Source organism: Dermacentor albipictus, chromosome 10 (genome assembly GCF_038994185.2).
Source record: "Dermacentor albipictus isolate Rhodes 1998 colony chromosome 10, USDA_Dalb.pri_finalv2, whole genome shotgun sequence".
Classification (NCBI taxonomy): domain Eukaryota; kingdom Metazoa; phylum Arthropoda; class Arachnida; order Ixodida; family Ixodidae; genus Dermacentor; species Dermacentor albipictus.
In genome coordinates this window covers 86651033-86672083 of record NC_091830.1, presented here as the reverse complement: position 1 = coordinate 86672083, position 21051 = coordinate 86651033, and the positions used below count along the sequence as shown (strand labels likewise).

The 21051-nt window shown below is 47.8% G+C and overlaps 1 protein-coding gene across 4 annotated transcripts in view; it reads left to right on the top strand.

Annotated features, from left to right (window-relative positions):
- The window catches only part of LOC139050537 (juvenile hormone acid O-methyltransferase-like), a 41478-nt gene that overhangs the window by 10654 nt on the left and 9773 nt on the right, over positions 1-21051 (top strand). For 3 of the 4 annotated variants that reach the window (XM_070527047.1, XM_070527046.1, XM_070527049.1), the window contains 2 exons: positions 4628-5187; positions 20346-20502. In XM_070527047.1, coding sequence (XP_070383148.1) covers positions 4628-5187; positions 20346-20502 — 717 coding nt within the window. The remainder of the gene's footprint in view (positions 1-4627; positions 5188-20345; positions 20503-21051) is intronic. The other variant, XM_070527048.1, reaches the window with a different exon arrangement.

Below are 21051 nucleotides of genomic sequence, written 5' to 3'. Positions count from 1 at the left end.
GGAATAATAGAGGTCCCAGGACGGAGCCTTGGGGCACACCGGACTGAACGTCGCTATGAGTTGAGTCATAGCCATTAGCTGTTACGAACTGAGAACGGTTAGTGCTTCGAACTGAGAACTAAGTGCTTCGGTCTGGAGCACAACACAAGAGGAATTGACAAAAACGGGCGCGTCCCAGGCTTAGCCTATGCAAATCATCTCATATTGATGGCGGAGAATTCACACGATTTTCAAGCACTTCTTGACATCGGTACCGACGAAACATTGACGTTGGGCCTCCACTTCGGTGTACAGTTAAAGGAAGTTCATTGCAGAGCGGTGCATACCCCGTTCCTTATACCCAGTGACCCAAGTTGACATGAGAGAAGTTTGAAAAGAGGATCGAAGTGGTCACATAACCTGCGTCCGAGATGAGGGTGAAAGAGATACATTGAAGAGCGGCACATCTGTTCCTCATCCTCAGGTATTCAAGTTGGCGCGAGAGGTTTATTGAAGTTCTCCACGTACCCAGTGTCCGCAGATAGGTTAAAGGAAGTTCGTTGCAGAGCGGTGCATACGCGGTGCATACAGCGGTGCATACAGCGGTGCATACAATCCAGGCTGCGGGCGAGGTAGTAGATGGTGTGGCGCAGCGATTTTGCGGAGGGATACTGCGTTTGGACTCATCCCTCAAATTCCTAGGCGTACACTTTTGCCTGTACAGTTATATGTATAGAGTGCACGAGGAGAAGACGGCTTGAACAGCCATTCAATCACAGAACATAATGCCACGTAGATGCATGTGGGGCTGCAACCGCTACATGAAATGGTCAGAGACCTGTGGAAAATTGTCCATGTCCTGGCGTTAACCTTCGTAAATGCAGTTGTATGCATGTCAGCGGGAGATCGGGATCAACTAGAACATCGACAACGTTAAGAAGGTCGCATTGCTATTGGTTGCCATGGAGCTGTCGCCAACGAATCAGCACAGGAAAACCTAGGCTAGGGAAGCTCAGAAGCACGTGAAGCGGCCAGCAAGATTATATACCATAATCGCCTACAACGCATGACAGGGGACAGATGGACAAGATTAATGGTTCAGTACTTGTTAGCAACATGCCTCCGCACTGAGTGCGTCGGTGCGTACACTTGCTAGAGCAGGAGCACGACCTTCTCCGCAGCCAAATTCAAGTGGATTCGGCCACTTGAATTGCGGTACATTTACCTTGTAGCATATTTCGTCGCTCGCTTGTTATGCGTGCTGCGCGCTTTGCCAGATTTCAAACTGCACTGCAAGGTTTAGTCCTTTGGCCTTGGTCTTTGTACTTCGTTAGTCTTGAATTGGGAGACCAGTGTCCAGAAGAAAAAGTCGCAGTTTCGCTCAAAGGGCGAAGCATCGATTGCGATAGCAAATTAGTGGACAGCTATACAAAGTGTAGTAGTTTTGCCAGCCATATAAACTGGTAAACATAAGCGTACTCACTGAATTAACAAGCATGGTGTCATGCGTGCCCAAACAAATGTCAACACACCTCACTGGATGACCGCGGAAACTCGCTGAACGATGAAGTGTGGAAGTGCGGCAGCAGCTTCTTGTTGGTTTGGCTCATTGTTGACTTGGGGCAGCCGCCGCCGACACTGTTGACGTCGAGTCTGATGCCAGAAGCGACTGCGAGACTGTGCCAGAGATGACGGCAGGGCTGATGACGATATCTTTGATGCTGACATCAAGTCCGAGATGTCCTATAACTGATCTTGCGTCGAAGTCAAGCTCTTCATGTGAACCTGGTTGCAAACACAACTGCACACTGTGGCCGCTGGTAAATAAAGACGATTTATTGGCGCGCTTTGGCTACAACCAAGAAGCGAGCCGGCACTTGCTATGCCGGTGTTGGACGTATCCATTTCTTCAGTGAAAGAAAAATGTTTTGGAACTAAGGCTTCACTCACACTCCACCTAGTGTCATGGCTTTCGGCGCTGTCTTGAGCTTCGCCTCAGTGCCTGAGGTTGGGGTCCTGTGCGCATTGGCATTGTCGCTGCTCTTGAAGTGGAGCTGTGGGAGCGTATATGCTCTTTGTTGCGACGAAGGCTTTGAAAATCTGCGTTTGCACGATGTACGACCTGGGTGTAGCGTCTTCTGTGATTACGACTGCTGGGGACAACTCAGAGATTCGGCTATCGAACACTGCGACCGCAAACGCAGGATGCACACGCTCCAGGGTTATTGTACATCGGTTGTAGTATGTCTGTTGGCACTAGCATATCTCCTTAAGTTTTGCAGTTTCGTGCTGGGTTGGCAGTGTCTTACGCTCTAGAAGTTTAGTGCGTCTAAGCAGCTGCGTCCTTGTCCATTCCATCAGACGCTGGACTGGAGTGCAGCAGTGCAGTGCAGGACTGGAGTGCAGGAGTGCAGCACTCCAGCACGGTGCTGTAGAACTCTAGTGTCGTATGGCGTCTTTCTCAGAAGCTTCTTCGCCTCTTGGCCGGCTCGCTCTGCCATTCTGTTTGAACGGGGGTAGTGCGGGCTCGATGTAGTGTGGACGATGTCACACTGCGTCATGTATTCAGCAAACTTGTGGCTCTTAAACGGTGGCTCGTTGTCGCTGATAAATTTGCGGGAAGGCTATGCGTCGCAAAGACCTCTTGCCAGAACCTGATGACAGCTCCCGCCGTTGTGCGCTTCATTTTCTTTCTTCTGACCATTTCCTACTTGCATATTGCTTAAGAGTACAGAAATTCTCATCTGGGTTTATCTGCTGTAGTCTTTCTGTGGAGACTGTTAACTCTTGGACGATGTTTACTTGGAAATGCTCTCCTTCCCGCACTATTTTTTCGAAGGAAACCGAGACAGGGCACCTGCTATGAACATCTGGTTTCCAGTTTTGTATGTTGTCCGAAGTTAGTATTCTGGAGTGTCAATCGCACTCTTTGCAGATATATTGGACTAGTGGAGTAGCGTCATCAAGATCGCCGCGAGTGGGCGGTGGTCCCTTTCCACCAGGATGTATGGCTGTGCGAAGGCGTAGTCGTGAAAGATGGTGGCCATGCACAAAGGCCACTATCTGCTTTTCATTTTGTGCGCGCTTCTCTAGAACTTCTGTCAGTGATTGAGAACGGTAGATCAGAGGGTGTAATTTCTGAATAGTGGCAGCTCCCACTCCATGCTGGCTAGCATCTACTTGCAGCACGAGGGGCTTCGTCTTGTATTTGGGAGTGCGTATTTTGTGCGTATTTGTGCGTATTGTGCGTATTTGGGATTGCGTAACGTATTTTGGGAGTGCATGCAGTCATTGAAAATTCTGGGAAATTCAACGCGCAGCAATTTCCACTGCTTTTGCGCCAAATCCAGGGCCTCTGCAAAGACAAATGCGAAGCTGTTTAGTAGACAATTGTTCGCACAAAAGGCTGACAACAAGTTGCAGAATCTACGTGCTTACCTTGCTTGCCCTTTGGTATCTCGCAGGACGGCGGCCGGCACTTCCCTCCACACTGCCGATTTCACGTTGAGGTTTTTGTGCTGCTTGTATGAAGCCATTTACAATGGGGGCCGACGTTTCGCTTGGGCGATTGTGACTTCATTATAAATGCTGCCGCTATGGCTTAAGGCTTGAACAGCTGCCATGATCGACTACCGAGACGCGCGCGGAACGCCGCTCCCAACGCACGCATCTTGCTTGCACAGCACGCGAAAAAGCCGTTCTGGAAGGCACGCTGTTTTGCCGTGGTCACGTTAGGCGCGTCGCGCGGGCGTGGAAATCCTAGCAGCGCAAGGACTCTACGCCAACGCGCGTCGGCGCGCTACGCAGCCTCCGCCGTACGCACCCAGACGTGGTTTGTCGAGTGCGGACGCGTTCCAACGCGTACATCTGGCTAGGGAGCTGTCGGAAAAGACACATCTCCTCCTCTCCCACGACCCTCTCCTGCTGCAGCGGCTGCAGCATAGGGCTACAGCAGCGGGAGAGGAGGATGACAGTGCTCTGGTACGTCCGCTCTCTTACGCGCTGAACACAACAAACTTATGACGAACTGACTTATAATTACAGCAATCTCTATTACCAGTTCACATCTGCTGGTTAGCGGCTCGGCTTCCTAAAGAATTGTGCAATAAAACAATAAATGCTGCCTAAATACGTTCACCGCAACAAATGTGCGCCTTCAAGCGCATAATTTTTTTGACCCGCCGTGATTGCTCATGTGGCTACGGTGTTAGGCTGCTGAGCACGAGGTCGCGGGATTGAATCCCGGCCACGGCGGCCGCATTTCGATGGGGGCGAAATGCGAACACACCAGTGTACTTAGATTTAGGTGCACGTTAAAGAACGCCAGGTGGTCAAAATTTCCGGAGTCCCCCACTACGGTGTGCCTCATAATCAGAAAGTGGTTTTGGCACGTAAAATCCCATAATTTAAAAAAAAGCGCATCATTCATTTATAAAGCGATTAGCTTCCTAGAAGAGTTTGGCTAAGCACTTAGATTGGCAGTAACCACCTACGGCTTCTCTACAGTCTTGTCAGTAGTTGTTTCTTCTTTCGGTTTGCAGTTCAGTTCCGGTTCAATACACTGGCAGTGTACCGTTAAGCTTTCTAGACAAAACAAATTATTTTTGTATTTTGCTTCACTCCGTTACTGCATCTTTTGCTTTTTCAGAATACCAGTACTTACCAAAGAGGCCCTACGAGAACATGAGCAACTTTTCGAAGAATCCGACGTATGATGCCGGCCTCTACGCAAGCAATAACCAGACACAGCGACAAACGAATCTTCAGGTTCTGACGCTCCTCAACATGACCTTTGCTTCAAGTAACACGGAGTATGAACAGTTTCTCGATCTCGGCTGCGGTACGGGTGACTTCACTCGCAGCGGCCTTCTTGCAAGCTGCCCGCCGTGCCGCAGAATCGTCGCAGTGGACGCGTCTGATGAGATGTTGTCCTACGCTCGGGAAAACTCCGCGCACAGCAATATCGTGTTCGAGCACCTTAATATAAACGACGATGTGGCTGATTTCGCCGCTAAGTACGGAACGTTCAGTCGCATCTACTCGTTCTTTTGCCTCAACTGGGTGAAAGACCAGGCGAAAGCGATGAAGAACTTGGCGAGCCTGCTCGCACCTTCGGGTGAATGCCTTCTGGTATTCCCTGCCTGGTCGCCTGCGAGGATGCTTTGGAGGAAACTCGTACGTCTTGAGCGGTGGAGCAAGTATGCACAGGTGAGACTATCAATGCTAGTTTGTTGCGCGTACGGATATTGCAGTGTATTCATGCGTAGTCAGTCACCTGCTCCTGAATTCGCGCTATACCGCAGGAGTCATGTGCCTGATTGAAAGATTTCCGTCAATTTATTTTCAGCAGCTTCACGGAAGCTTTGGAAACGAAACCTATACAGAAACCTCGATCGGGCACAAGTGTTTGAGGGCGGTTTATCAGAATTTTCAATTTGACGTAGCTTAAAGGAGCCGAATGCTGCCACTCTAAGCAGCCTTTGTAGAGCACAGGCCACGTGTTCGCCTGTTCCCTTTCAAGGAGCGAGCAACGCGCGTGGCGTGCGTCCTCCGCTGTGATTGGTTGGCCTATTCGGCTAGAGAACAGTAAGGCAGCACCCATGGATCACAAAAACACGGCGAGATTCCCAGAGGAAAGTTTCGCTTCTAAAACTCCGGCAGAACAAACCTTACGATGAACGTCGACGTTAATGCGATTAGCATTGGACCAATGCAGCGACACACCCTATTGCGACCGCCGAAATACGTCATATATTAAGCGTATATGCATTCTGGTTCCTTTCTCTGAATTCCCCTCTGGACGCACTGGACGATATTGTGGCACAGCCACGATGTTCGCGCGGGGCTCCCGTGAGAATATGCATTCAGACAAGCAATTGTTTGAATATTTTGAAGTTTCTATTTAACCCAACACCAGAGAAAGTGGTGAAATTACTGAACGTACTCAGCGGCACATAGCCCGTAAGCGAAGTTAGGTTGAAAGAAGTTCATTGAAGAGCGGCACATAAATCGTTCTTAATTGTCAGGGACCCATGTTGACACCAGAAGTTTATTGAAGTGCACCACATACCCAGTGTCCGATGTTAGGTTAAAGGAAGTTCATTGCAGAGCGGTGCATACCCGGTTCCTTATACCCAGTGACCCAAGTTGACATGAGAGAAGTTTGAAAAGAGGATCGAAGTGGTCACATAACCTGCGTCCGAGATGAGGGTGAAAGAGATTCATTGAAGAGCGGCACATCTGTTCCTCATACTCAGGTATCCAAGTTGGTGCGAGAGGTTTATTGAAGTGCGCCACGTACCCAGTGTCCGAAGTCAAGTTAAAGGAACTTCATTGCAGAGCGGTGCATACCCGGTTCCTTATACCCAGTGACCCAAGTTGACATGAGAGAAGTTTCAAAAGAGGATCGTAGTGGTCACATAACCTGCGTCCGAGATGAGGGTGAAAGAGATTCATTGAAGAGCGGGACATCTGTTCCTCATACTCAGGTATCCAAGTTGGCGCGAGAGGTTTATTGAAGTGCTCCACGTACCCAGTGTCCGCAGATAGGTTAAAGGAAGTTCGTTGCAGAGCGGTGCATACGCGGTTCCTTATACCCAGTGACCCAAGTTTACATGAGAGAAGTTTGAAAAGAGGATCGAAGTGGTCACATAACCTGCGTCCGAGATGAGGGTGAAAGAGATTCATTGAAGAGCGGGACATCTGTTCCTCATACTCAGGTATCCAAGTTGGCGCGAGAGGTTTATTGAAGTGCTCCACGTACCCAGTGTCCGCAGATAGGTTAAAGGAAGTTCATTGCAGAGCGGTGCATACCCGGTTCCTTATACCCAGTGACCCAAGTTGACATGAGAGAAGTTTGAAAAGAGGATCGAAGTGGTCACATAACCTGCGTCCGAGATGAGGGTGAAAGAGATTCATTGAAGAGCGGCACATCTGTTCCTCATACTCAGGGACCCAAGTTTGCGCGAGAGGTTTATTGAAGTGCTCCACGTACCCAGTGTCCGCAGATAGGTTAAAGGAAGTTCATTACAGAGCGGTGCATACCCGGTTCCTTATACCCAGTGACCAAAGTTGACATGAGAGAAGTTTGAAAAGAGGATCGAAGTGGTCACATACCCTGCGTCCGAGATGAGGGTGAAAGAGATACATTGAAGAGCGAAACATCTGTTCCTCATACTCAGGTATCCAAGTTGGTGCGAGAGGTTTATTGAAGTGCTCCACGTACCCATTGTCCGCAGATAGGTTAAAGGAAGTTCATTACAGAGCGGTGCATACCCGGTTCCTTATACCCAGTGACCCAAGTTGACATGAGAGAAGTTTGAAAAGAGGATCGAAGTGGTCACATAACCTGCGTCCGAGATGAGGGTGAAAGAGATACATTGAAGAGCGGCACATCTGTTCCTCATACTCAGGTATCCAAGTTGGTGCGAGAGGTTTATTGAAGTGCGCCACGTACCCAGTGTCCGAAGTCAAGTTAAAGGAAGTTCATTGCAGAGCGGTGCATACCCGGTTCCTTATACCCAGTGACCCAACTTGACATGAGAGAAGTTTGAAAAGAGGATCGAAGTGGTCACATAACCTGCGTCCGAGATGAGGGTGAAAGAGATACATTGAAGAGCGGCACATCTGTTCCTCATACTCAGGTATCCAAGTTGGTGCGAGAGGTTTATTGAAGTGCGCCACGTACCCAGTGTCCGAAGTCAAGTTAAAGGAAGTTCATTGCAGAGCGGTGCATACCCGGTTCCTTATACCCAGTGACCCAAGTTGACATGAGAGAAGTTTGAAAAGAGGATCGAAGTGGTCACATACCCGGCGTCCGAGATGAGGGTGAAAGAGATTCATTGAAGAGCGGCACATCTGTTCCTCATACTCAGGGATCCAAGTTGGCGCGAGAGGTTTATTGAAGTGCTCCACGTACCCAGTGTCCGAAGTCAGGTTAAAGGGAGTTCATTGCAGAGCGGTGCATACTCGGTTCCTAATACCCAGTGACCCAAGTTGACATGAGAGAAGTTTGAAAAGAGGATCGAAGTGGTCACATACCCGGCGTCCGAGATGAGGGTGAAAGAGATTCATTGAAGAGCGGCACATCTGTTCCTCATACTCAGGTATCCAAGTTGGTGCGAGAGGTTTATTGAAGTGCGCCACGTACCCAGTGTCCGAAGTCAAGTTAAAGGAAGTTCATTGCAGAGCGGTGCATACCCGGTTCCTTATACCCAGTGACCCAAGTTGACATGAGAGAAGTTTGAAAAGAGGATCGTAGTGGTCACATAACCTGCGTCCGAGATGAGGGTGAAAGAGATTCATTGAAGAGCGGGACATCTGTTCCTCATACTCAGGTATCCAAGTTGGCGCGAGAGGTTTATTGAAGTGCTCCACGTACCCAGTGTCCGCAGATAGGTTAAAGGAAGTTCGTTGCAGAGCGGTGCATACGCGGTTCCTTATACCCAGTGACCCAAGTTTACATGAGAGAAGTTTGAAAAGAGGATCGAAGTGGTCACATAACCTGCGTCCGAGATGAGGGTGAAAGAGATTCATTGAAGAGCGGGACATCTGTTCCTCATACTCAGGTATCCAAGTTGGCGCGAGAGGTTTATTGAAGTGCTCCACGTACCCAGTGTCCGCAGATAGGTTAAAGGAAGTTCATTGCAGAGCGGTGCATACCCGGTTCCTTATACCCAGTGACCCAAGTTGACATGAGAGAAGTTTGAAAAGAGGATCGAAGTGGTCACATAACCTGCGTCCGAGATGAGGGTGAAAGAGATTCATTGAAGAGCGGCACATCTGTTCCTCATACTCAGGGATCCAAGTTGGCGCGAGAGGTTTATTGAAGTGCTCCACGTACCCAGTGTCCGCAGATAGGTTAAAGGAAGTTCATTACAGAGCGGTGCATACCCGGTTCCTTATACCCAGTGACCGAAGTTGACATGAGAGAAGTTTGAAAAGAGGATCGAAGTGGTCACATAACCTACGTCCGAGATGAGGGTGAAAGAGATACATTGAAGAGCGAAACATCTGTTCCTCATACTCAGGTATCCAAGTTGGTGCGAGAGGTTTATTGAAGTGCTCCACGTACCCATTGTCCGCAGATAGGTTAAAGGAAGTTCATTACAGAGCGGTGCATACCCGGTTCCTTATACCCAGTGACCCAAGTTGACATGAGAGAAGTTTGAAAAGAGGATCGAAGTGGTCACATAACCTGCGTCCGAGATGAGGGTGAAAGAGATACATTGAAGAGCGGCACATCTGTTCCTCATACTCAGGTATCCAAGTTGGTGCGAGAGGTTTATTGAAGTGCGCCACGTACCCAGTGTCCGAAGTCAAGTTAAAGGAAGTTCATTGCAGAGCGGTGCATACCCGGTTCCTTATACCCAGTGACCCAACTTGACATGAGAGAAGTTTGAAAAGAGGATCGAAGTGGTCACATAACCTGCGTCCGAGATGAGGGTGAAAGAGATACATTGAAGAGCGGCACATCTGTTCCTCATACTCAGGTATCCAAGTTGGTGCGAGAGGTTTATTGAAGTGCGCCACGTACCCAGTGTCCGAAGTCAAGTTAAAGGAAGTTCATTGCAGAGCGGTGCATACCCGGTTCCTTATACCCAGTGACCCAAGTTGACATGAGAGAAGTTTGAAAAGAGGATCGAAGTGGTCACATACCCGGCGTCCGAGATGAGGGTGAAAGAGATTCATTGAAGAGCGGCACATCTGTTCCTCATACTCAGGGATCCAAGTTGGCGCGAGAGGTTTATTGAAGTGCTCCACGTACCCAGTGTCCGAAGTCAGGTTAAAGGGAGTTCATTGCAGAGCGGTGCATACCCGGTTCCTAATACCCAGTGACCCAAGTTGACATGAGAGAAGTTTGAAAAGAGGATCGAAGTGGTCACATACCCGGCGTCCGAGATGAGGGTGAAAGAGATTCATTGAAGAGCGGCACATCTGTTCCTCATACTCAGGTATCCAAGTTGGTGCGAGAGGTTTATTGAAGTGCGCCACGTACCCAGTGTCCGAAGTCAAGTTAAAGGAAGTTCATTGCAGAGCGGTGCATACCCGGTTCCTTATACCCAGTGACCCAAGTTGACATGAGAGAAGTTTGAAAAGAGGATCGAAGTGGTCACATACCCGGCGTCCGAGATGAGGGTGAAAGAGATTCATTGAAGAGCGGCACATCTGTTCCTCATACTCAGGTATCCAAGTTGGTGCGAGAGGTTTATTGAAGTGCGCCACGTACCCAGTGTCCGAAGTCAAGTTAAAGGAAGTTCATTGCAGAGCGGTGCATACCCGGTTCCTTATACCCAGTGACCCAAGTTGACATGAGAGAAGTTTGAAAAGAGGATCGAAGTGGTCACATACCCGGCGTCCGAGATGAGGGTGAAAGAGATTCATTGAAGAGCGGCACATCTGTTCCTCATACTCAGGGATCCAAGTTGGCGCGAGAGGTTTATTGAAGTGCTCCACGTACCCAGTGTCCGAAGTCAGGTTAAAGGGAGTTCATTGCAGAGCGGTGCATACCCGGTTCCTAATACCCAGTGACCCAAGTTGACATGAGAGAAGTTTGAAAAGAGGATCGAAGTGGTCACATACCCGGCGTCCGAGATGAGGGTGAAAGAGATTCATTGAAGAGCGGCATATCTGTTCCGCATACTCAGGTATCCAAGTTGGTGCGAGAGGTTTATTGAAGTGCGCCACGTACCCAGTGTCCGAAGTCAAGTTAAAGGAAGTTCATTGCAGAGCGGTGCATACCCGGTTCCTTATACCCAGTGACCCAAGTTGACATGAGAGAAGTTTGAAAAGAGGATCGAAGTGGTCACATAACCTGCGTCCGAGATGAGGGTAAAAGAGATTCATTGAAGAGCGGCACATCTGTTCCTCATACTCAGGGATCCAAGTTGGCGCGAGAGGTTTATTGAAGTGCTCCACGTACCCAGTGTCCGCAGATAGGTTAAAGGAAGTTCATTACAGAGCGGTGCATACCCGGTTCCTTATACCCAGTGACCGAAGTTGACATGAGAGAAGTTTGAAAAGAGGATCGAAGTGGTCACATAACCTACGTCCGAGATGAGGGTGAAAGAGATACATTGAAGAGCGAAACATCTGTTCCTCATACTCAGGTATCCAAGTTGGTGCGAGAGGTTTATTGAAGTGCTCCACGTACCCATTGTCCGCAGATAGGTTAAAGGAAGTTCATTACAGAGCGGTGCATACCCGGTTCCTTATACCCAGTGACCCAAGTTGACATGAGAGAAGTTTGAAAAGAGGATCGAAGTGGTCACATAACCTGCGTCCGAGATGAGGGTGAAAGAGATACATTGAAGAGCGGCACATCTGTTCCTCATACTCAGGTATCCAAGTTGGTGCGAGAGGTTTATTGAAGTGCGCCACGTACCCAGTGTCCGAAGTCAAGTTAAAGGAAGTTCATTGCAGAGCGGTGCATACCCGGTTCCTTATACCCAGTGACCCAAGTTGACATGAGAGAAGTTTGAAAAGAGGATCGAAGTGGTCACATAACCTGCGTCCGAGATGAGGGTGAAAGAGATTCATTGAAGAGCGGCACATCTGTTCCTCATACTCAGGGATCCAAGTTGGCGCGAGAGGTTTATTGAAGTGCGCCACGTACCCAGTGTCCGAAGTCAAGTTAAAGGGAGTTCATTGCAGAGCGGTGCATACCCGGTTCCTTATACCCAGTGACCCAAGTTGACATGAGAGAAGTTTGAAAAGAGGATCGAAGTGGTCACATACCCGGCGTCCGAGATGAGGGTGAAAGAGATTCATTGAAGAGCGGCACATCTGTTCCTCATACTCAGGGATCCAAGTTGGTGCGAGAGGTTTATTGAAGTGCTCCACGTACCCAGTGTCCGAAGTCAGGTTAAAGGGAGTTCATTGCAGAGCGGTGCATACCCGGTTCCTAATACCCAGTGACCCAAGTTGACATGAGAGAAGTTTGAAAAGAGGATCGAAGTGGTCACATACCCGGCGTCCGAGATGAGGGTGAAAGAGATTCATTGAAGAGCGGCACATCTGTTCCTCATACTCAGGTATCCAAGTTGGTGCGAGAGGTTTATTGAAGTGCGCCACGTACCCAGTGTCCGAAGTCAAGTTAAAGGAAGTTCATTGCAGAGCGGTGCATACCCGGTTCCTTATACCCAGTGACCCAAGTTGACATGAGAGAAGTTTGAAAAGAGGATCGAAGTGGTCACATACCCGGCGTCCGAGATGAGGGTGAAAGAGATTCATTGAAGAGCGGCACATCTGTTCCTCATACTCAGGGATCCAAGTTGGTGCGAGAGGTTTATTGAAGTGCGCCACGTACCCAGTGTCCGAAGTCAAGTTAAAGGGAGTTCATTGCAGAGCGGTGCATACCCGGTTCCTTATACCCAGTGACCCAAGTTGACATGAGAGAAGTTTGAAAAGAGGATCGAAGTGGTCACATACCCGGCGTCCGAGATGAGGGTGAAAGAGATTCATTGAAGAGCGGCACATCTGTTCCTCATACTCAGGTATCCAAGTTGGTGCGAGAGGTTTATTGAAGTGCTCCACGTACCCAGTGTCCGAAGTCAGGTTAAAGGGAGTTCATTGCAGAGCGGTGCATACCCGGTTCCTAATACCCAGTGACCCAAGTTGACATGAGAGAAGTTTGAAAAGAGGATCGAAGTGGTCACATACCCGGCGTCCGAGATGAGGGTGAAAGAGATTCATTGAAGAGCGGCACATCTGTTCCTCATACTCAGGTATCCAAGTTGGTGCGAGAGGTTTATTGAAGTGCGCCACGTACCCAGTGTCCGAAGTCAAGTTAAAGGAACTTCATTGCAGAGCGGTGCATACCCGGTTCCTTATACCCAGTGACCCAAGTTGACATGAGAGAAGTTTGAAAAGAGGATCGAAGTGGTCACATACCCGGCGTCCGAGATGAGGGTGAAAGAGATTCATTGAAGAGCGGCACATCTGTTCCTCATACTCAGGTATCCAAGTTGGCGCGAGAGGTTTATTGAAGTGCTCCACGTACCCAGTGTCCGCAGATAGGTTAAAGAAGTTCATTGCAGAGCGGTGCATACCCGGTTCCTTATACCCAGTGACCCAAGTTGACATGAGAGAAGTTTGAAAAGAGGATCGAAGTGGTCACATAACCTGCGTCCGAGATGAGGGTGAAAGAGATTCATTGAAGAGCGGCACATCTGTTCCTCATACTCAGGGATCCAAGTTGGCGCGAGAGGTTTATTGAAGTGCTCCACGTACCCAGTGTCCGCAGATAGGTTAAAGGAAGTTCATTACAGAGCGGTGCATACCCGGTTCCTTATACCCAGTGACCCAAGTTGACATGAGAGAAGTTTGAAAAGAGGATCGAAGTGGTCACATAACCTGCGTCCGAGATGAGGGTGAAAGAGATACATTGAAGAGCGGCACATCTGTTCCTCATACTCAGGTATCCAATTTGGTGCGAGAGGTTTATTGAAGTGCGCCACGTACCCAGTGTCCGAAGTCAAGTTAAAGGAAGTTCATTGCAGAGCGGTGCATACCCGGTTCCTTATACCCAGTGACCCAACTTGACATGAGAGAAGTTTGAAAAGAGGATCGAAGTGGTCACATAACCTGCGTCCGAGATGAGGGTGAAAGAGATACATTGAAGAGCGGCACATCTGTTCCTCATACTCAGGTATCCAAGTTGGTGCGAGAGGTTTATTGAAGTGCGCCACGTACCCAGTGTCCGAAGTCAAGTTAAAGGAAGTTCATTCCAGAGCGGTGCATACCCGGTTCCTTATACCCAGTGAGCCAAGTTGACATGAGAGAAGTTTGAAAAGAGGATCGAAGTGGTCACATACCCGGCGTCCGAGATGAGGGTGAAAGAGATTCATTGAAGAGCGGCACATCTGTTCCTCATACTCAGGTATCCAAGTTGGTGCGAGAGGTTTATTGAAGTGCGCCACGTACCCAGTGTCCGAAGTCAAGTTAAAGGAAGTTCATTGCAGAGCGGTGCATACCCGGTTCCTTATACCCAGTGACCCAAGTTGACATGAGAGAAGTTTGAAAAGAGGATCGAAGTGGTCACATAACCTGCGTCCGAGATGAGGATGAAACAGATTCATTGAAGAGCGGCACATCTGTTCCTCATACCCAGGGATCCAAGTTGGCGCGAGAGGTTTATTGAAGTGCTCCACGTACCCAGTGTCCGAAGTCAGGTTAAAGGAAGTTCATTGCAGAGCGGTGCATACCCGGTTCCTTATACCCAGTGACCCAAGTTGACATGAGAGAAGTTTGAAAAGAGGATCGAAGTGGTCACATACCCGGCGTCCGAGATGAGGGTGAAAGAGATTCATTGAAGAGCGGGACATCTGTTCCTCATACTCAGGTATCCAAGTTGGCGGGAGAGGTTTATTGAAGTGCTCCACGTACCCAGTGTCCGCAGATAGGTTAAAGGAAGTTCGTTGCAGAGCGGTGCATACGCGGTTCCTTATACCCAGTGACCCAAGTTTATATGAGAGAAGTTTGAAAAGAGGATCGAAGTGGTCACATAACCTGCGTCCGAGATGAGGGTGAAAGAGATTCATTGAAGAGCGGGACATCTGTTCCTCCTACTCAGGTATCCAAGTTGGCGCGAGAGGTTTATTGAAGTGCTCCACGTACCCAGTGTCCGCAGATAGGTTAAAGGAAGTTCATTGCAGAGCGGTGCATACCCGGTTCCTTATACCCAGTGACCCAAGTTGACATGAGAGAAGTTTGAAAAGAGGATCGAAGTGGTCACATAACCTGCGTCCGAGATGAGGGTGAAAGAGATTCATTGAAGAGCGGCACATCTCTTCCTCATACTCAGGGATCCAAGTTTGCGCGAGAGGTTTATTGAAGTGCTCCACGTACCCAGTGTCCGCAGATAGGTTAAAGGAAGTTCATTACAGAGCGGTGCATACCCGGTTCCTTATACCCAGTGACCCAAGTTGACATGAGAGAAGTTTGAAAAGAGGATCGAAGTGGTCACATAACCTGCGTCCGAGATGAGGGTGAAAGAGATACACTGAAGAGCGGCACATCTGTTCCTCATACTCAGGTATCCAAGTTCGTGCGAGAGGTTTATTGAAGTGCGCCATGTACCCAGTGTCCGAAGTCAAGTTAAAGGAAGTTCATTGCAGAGCGGTGCATACCCGGTTCCTTATACCCTGTGAGCCAAGTTGACATGAGAGAAGTTTGAAAAGAGGATCGAAGTGGTCACATACCCGGCGTCCGAGATGAGGGTGAAAGAGATTCATTGAAGAGCGGCACATCTGTTCCTCATACTCAGGGATCCAAGTTGGCGCGAGAGGTTTATTGAAGTGCGCCACGTACCCAGTGTCCGAAGTCAAGTTAAAGGAAGTTCATTGCAGAGCGGTGCATACCCGGTTCCTTATACCCAGTGACCCAAGTTGACATGACAGAAGTTTGAAAAGAGGATCGAAGTGGTCACATACCCGGCGTCCGAGATGAGGGTGAAAGAGATTCATTGAAGAGCGGCACTTCTGTTCCTCATACTCAGGTATCCAAGTTGGTGCGAGAGGTTTATTGAAGTGCGCCACGTACCCAGTGTCCGAAGTCAAGTTAAAGGAAGTTCATTGCAGAGCGGTGCATACCCGGTTCCTTATACCCAGTGACCCAAGTTGACATGAGAGAAGTTTGGAAAGAGGATCGAAGTGGTCACATACCCGGCGTCCGAGATGAGGGTGAAAGAGATTCATTGAAGAGCGGCACATCTGTTCCTCATACCCAGGGATCCAAGTTGGCGCGAGAGGTTTATTGAAGTGCTCCACGTACCCAGTGTGCGAAGTCAGGTTAAAGGAAGTTCATTGCAGAGCGGTGCATACCCGGTTCCTTATACCCAGTGACCCAAGTTGACATGAGAGAAGTTTGAAAAGAGGATCGAAGTGGTCACATAACCTGCGTCCGAGATGAGGGTGAAAGAGATACATTGAAGAGCGGCACATCTGTTCCTCATACTCAGGTATCCAAGTTGGCGCGAGAGGTTTATTGAAGTGCTCCACGTACCCAGTGTCCGAAGTCAGGTTAAAGGAAGTTCATTGCAGAGCGGTGCATACCCGGTTCCTTATACCCAGTGACCCAAGTTGACATGAGAGAAGTTTGAAAAGAGGATCGAAGTGGTCACATACCCGGCGTCCGAGATGAGGGTGAAAGAGATTCATTGAAGAGCGGCACATCTGTTCCTCATACTCAGGGATCCAAGTTGGCGCGAGAGGTTTATTGAAGTGCTCCACGTACCCAGTGTCCGAAGTCAGGTTAAAGGGAGTTCATTGCAGAGCGGTGCATACCCGGTTCCTTATACCCAGTGACCCAAGTTGACATGAGAGAAGTTTGAAAAGAGGATCGAAGTGGTCACATACCCGGCGTCCGAGATGAGGGTGAAAGAGATACATTGAAGAGCGGCACATCTGTTCCTCATACTCAGGTATCCAAGTTGGTGCGAGAGGTTTATTGAAGTGCGCCACGTACCCAGTGTCCGAAGTCAGGTTAAAGGGAGTTCATTGCAGAGCGGTGCATACCCGGTTCCTTATACCCAGTGACCCAAGTTGACATGAGAGAAGTTTGAAAAGAGGATCGAAGTGGTCACATACCCGGCGTCCGAGATGAGGGTGAAAGAGATACATTGAAGAGCGGCACATCTGTTCCTCATACTCAGGTATCCAAGTTGGTGCGAGAGGTTTATTGAAGTGCGCCACGTACCCAGTGTCCGAAGTCAGGTTAAAGGAAGTTCATTGCAGAGCGGTGCATACCCGGTTCCTTATACCCAGTGACCCAACTTGACATGAGAGAAGTTTGAAAAGAGGTTCGAAGTGGTCACATAACCTGCGTCCGAGATGAGGGTGAAAGAGATACATTGAAGAGCGGCACATCTGTTCCTCATACCCAGGTATCCAAGTTGGCGCGAGAGGTTTATTGAAGTGCGCCACGTACCCAGTGTCCGAAGTCAGGTTAAAGGAAGTTCATTGCAGAGCGGTGCATACCCGGTTCCTTATACCCAGTGACCCAAGTTGACATGACAGAAGTTTGAAAATAGGATCGAAGTGGTCACATACCCGGCGTCCGAGATGAGGGTGAAAGAGATTCATTGAAGAGCGGCACATCTGTTCCTCATACTCAGGGATCCAAGTTGGCGCGAGAGGTTTATTGAAGTGCTCCACGTACCCAGTGTCCGAAGTCAGGTTAAAGGGAGTTCATTGCAGAGCGACGCATACCCGGTTACTTATGCCCAGTGATCTAAGTTGACATGAGAAGTTTGAAAAGAGAATCGAAGTGCTCACATACCCGGCGTCAAAAGTAAGCGTGAAAGAGGTTCATTGAAGGGCGGCACATCTGTTCCTCATACTCGGGAATCCACGTTGGCGCGAGAGGTTTATTGAAGTGCGCCACGTACCCAGTGTCCGCAGATAGGTTAAAGGAAGTTCAGTGCAGAGCGGTGCATACCCGGTTCCTTATAGCCAGTGTCTCAAGTTGACATGAGAGAAACTTGAAGAGAGGATCGAAGTGGTCACATACCCGGTGTCCGAAGTGAGGGTGAAAGTGGTTCATTGAAGAGCGGCACATAACTTGTTCCTCATACTCAGGGACCGAAGTTGGCGCGATAGGTTGTTCATTTTTTTCATTTATTATACCCCTCAGGGCAAGGGCATTACAGATGGTGGGTGGTAAATACAAAATAATGAAGAAGAGAAATACAGTTAGTTACATGAGTGTTTAAATGGCACCTGTATATACAATATTAGCGAAGGCTTGACGGAACTGTTCATAATTAATAAGGCCTACAACTTCGGCGGGAATATGGTTCCAGTCACGTGAGGTTCGCGGCAGGAATGATTGTGAAAAACATTTAGTGTTGCATGACAAAATGCCGACTTTGTACTTATGATCAATGCGACGGGATACCTAAATTGGATGGGGGATGAGATGATCTCGTAGAGTATATATGATGATGGTGCTACTTGTGGGAGAGGGAAATACGAGACACCTTTCTGCGAGATGCCAGCGATGGGAGGCAAAGATTAGATTTTATGTTAGTTATACTCGCTGTGCGGTTGTAGTTAGCAAGAATAAAACGTACACAGTTATTTTGAACCATCTCGAGGTTAGTCATTGGGTTTTCATGAGCAGAGTCCCATACCGGCGTCACATATTCGAGTTTGGGTCGTAGTAAAGTTTTTATAACAAAAGTTTCAAATTAGTAGGTACGTTGAAAAGTTGCGACGTAGGTAGCCAAGCATGCGTTTAGCGTTTTTAATTATGTTCTCAGTATGAAGAGTCCAGCTTAGGTTAGAAGTGATGTAAACACCAAAATATTGATATGAAGAAACTGATTCCAACGACGTGTTGTTAATGTAGTACGACGGTATTGTAGATGTTTTCCTAGAAACGCGCATGACTTTGCATTTGTTAATGTTTAGCTCCATTAACCATTCATTGGACCAGTTCCCTATAGTGGTAAGGTCCGGCTGAAGTAATTCAATATTGTTAGCATTGGCAACTTCTCTGAAAATGACGCAATCACCAGCAAACAGATGGATAAGGGAGTTCATAAGCGAGGGAAGATCGTTAGTATTAATTAGGAACAGTAGTGGTCCAAGGATGGAACCCTGTGGAATACCAAATAGTCGTCATATTTTCTTCGTGACACACGTGCAAAAAAGAAACTATAGCGCTAATTGCGCTAGAAACAAAACGCATACCTAACCATCCAAACCGCGTCTTCTCGCCCTTAATTCGGGAGCCCCAAATCCAGCTTCCGCATTTCACTAATGGATGTGCATGGCCCTACCACAAAACCATGCGGTAATGCCCAAGTTGCAACCAAATTTTGCGATGTTGGATGTAGGTTTCAATTTTTATTTTTTTTTCTGAAAACAAGAAGGATTTTTACATGAGGGCTGCCACGTGCTGGATGTTTGGAAGCAGCGCTGCCGTCTCCCTTGTCATGCCTAAACATAGCCCAATGTTTCGGGTTTTTCGATCCCCGCTTGTTTTTCCAGAACAGGCACGTGGCAATTAGGCAAGAATACATATTTTTGCGAATAATATGTAGTGCACACATTATTTCAATAATAATTTTGGACTTTGATATTTTGGCGCAACAGCGACGACGAAAACAGCAGCGAAACTGTGAATAACGAAACTTTTTATTGGCCGGTGCCCACAAATACAAGTTATACTCAATGCACAACGGTAGCGGCGAACACAGCCGGCGATGGCCGGAATCTGAGCAGCGGGTCAAGCGAGAACCACTTACCCCCGTATTCAGAAATGCATCTCAACTTGAAGCCCATGCTTTACTTGATTTTGATGACGCCTGTCGCGAACGCACCGAAACAAACGGAATATGCATCTTTGGCGCGTTTGCAACAGGCGTCATTTAATCAAGTCAAGCATGAGCTTCAAGTGAAGTGGCATTTCTGAATACGGCGGTTGGACTAGGAGCTCTGGCCAAGCGCGCCTGCTTTTATGCGTCACTCATCGAAGCTTCTGGTGTAATCGCTCGTGCCCGCGTGCTCTCGAGAAACTACTACACAATTCGTGTAGTGCATGCCGTCTGATAATACATTGTTCAGCGAGGACATACACAACAGATACAATGAACGATAACATTCGCGAAAGTTCCAAATCACGAAGGCGCGTCTTGCGCTTGGCTTGGCGATAACGTTTAACAATGCGTGGCCGGTCAAAAGCGGTCACCGGAGAAAGATAAACAAGTACGCTAAATTTTTTAGTTAAAGTTACAGAGAGAACCAGATATATACGAAATGTGGTAGTGTAGGCTTTGTGACAATGACAACAGTATTCCTAAGAAATTTTTCTAGCGCATGCGTTGGCTGAATTTGAGGAAATTCAAATGACTATCAAGTGTCCGCTTATTTTTTTTTCTACTTTGAACATGCCGGCGAGAGGGTTTTCCATTCTTAACAATTATCCTACTGTAAAGAAATAAAATCCCTGTTGGTTGAGGGCGAGGGTCGTAGCAGGTAGCATGGAATGACTAAAACGATAACATTGCTCTCTTAGTTTATGTTTTTTAGGTTGTTACTTATCTTCTAACATTTCAGAGTGTCCTGGAATATCTGACTTCTTGTTCGGAGATACTGCCCTCATCTGCCTGCCCTCTTATTGGCACTGCGTGTTTAGGTGTGGCACTGAATATAACAGGATCTGAAGAGCAATAAAGCATTATTATTATTATTATTATTATTATTATTATTATTATTATTATTATTATTATTATTATTATTATTATTATTATTATTATTATAAAGCGTGGAATAATAGGCCAAAGCTATGCGCTTATTCGTTTTCATGTACAGATTTTTGAGGGTACTTGTTCAATCCGTGTTTTGATGCTTTCAATACTCTAGTTCTTCGAAAGTTTTGTGCCAAACAGCCAAGACCTCGATAGCGATCAGGCAAGATTGGCTTATCTCCGAGATATTCTGAAGACTTCGGGCCTGACGGCGCAAACCTGTGAGCTGTTGTATGGAAAGCCGCAAAAGGAAAGCGTCGAAACCATCCTGAGTGAGTACTAACTCGCTCTTTCGTCGATTCTTCATGTCCTATAGCATGAGTCCCGAATCTTTGAACTCGTGACTAACGCGGCATTGGCTGTGGTTATGAACACGAGAAGCTCAGCCACTCATGTTCAATACTTGCTAGTACTTAGCAATACTTTGCCATGGGTGCGGCTTATTGTACTTGAAGATGAAACGCCTATGTATACCAGTGTCAATTAAACCTTGTGAAGTAGATTTACAGCGGTACTTTTTTGACGAATGTAAAAGGCACCCACATTACGAAGTTTTCACTTCATTGATGTTTAATATTTTTTTAAAGGGCCGCTCTACGTGACAAATCGTATTTTTATTCTACGCTTGCAGTTGTAAAGCGCCCTCAAGAACGCGTTCTGCAAGGGTATTTTTTTTTCAAATTGATTTATTGTTCTAGGAGACAGAATTCGAAATGATGTGTTAGCATGCTGCCAGAGGGAGAGCTTCACTGCCAACAAATGCGCTCTTTGAGACGAAGTAATCGACTGCACGCCGACACGTGCTCAATTTGCTTGGTTCC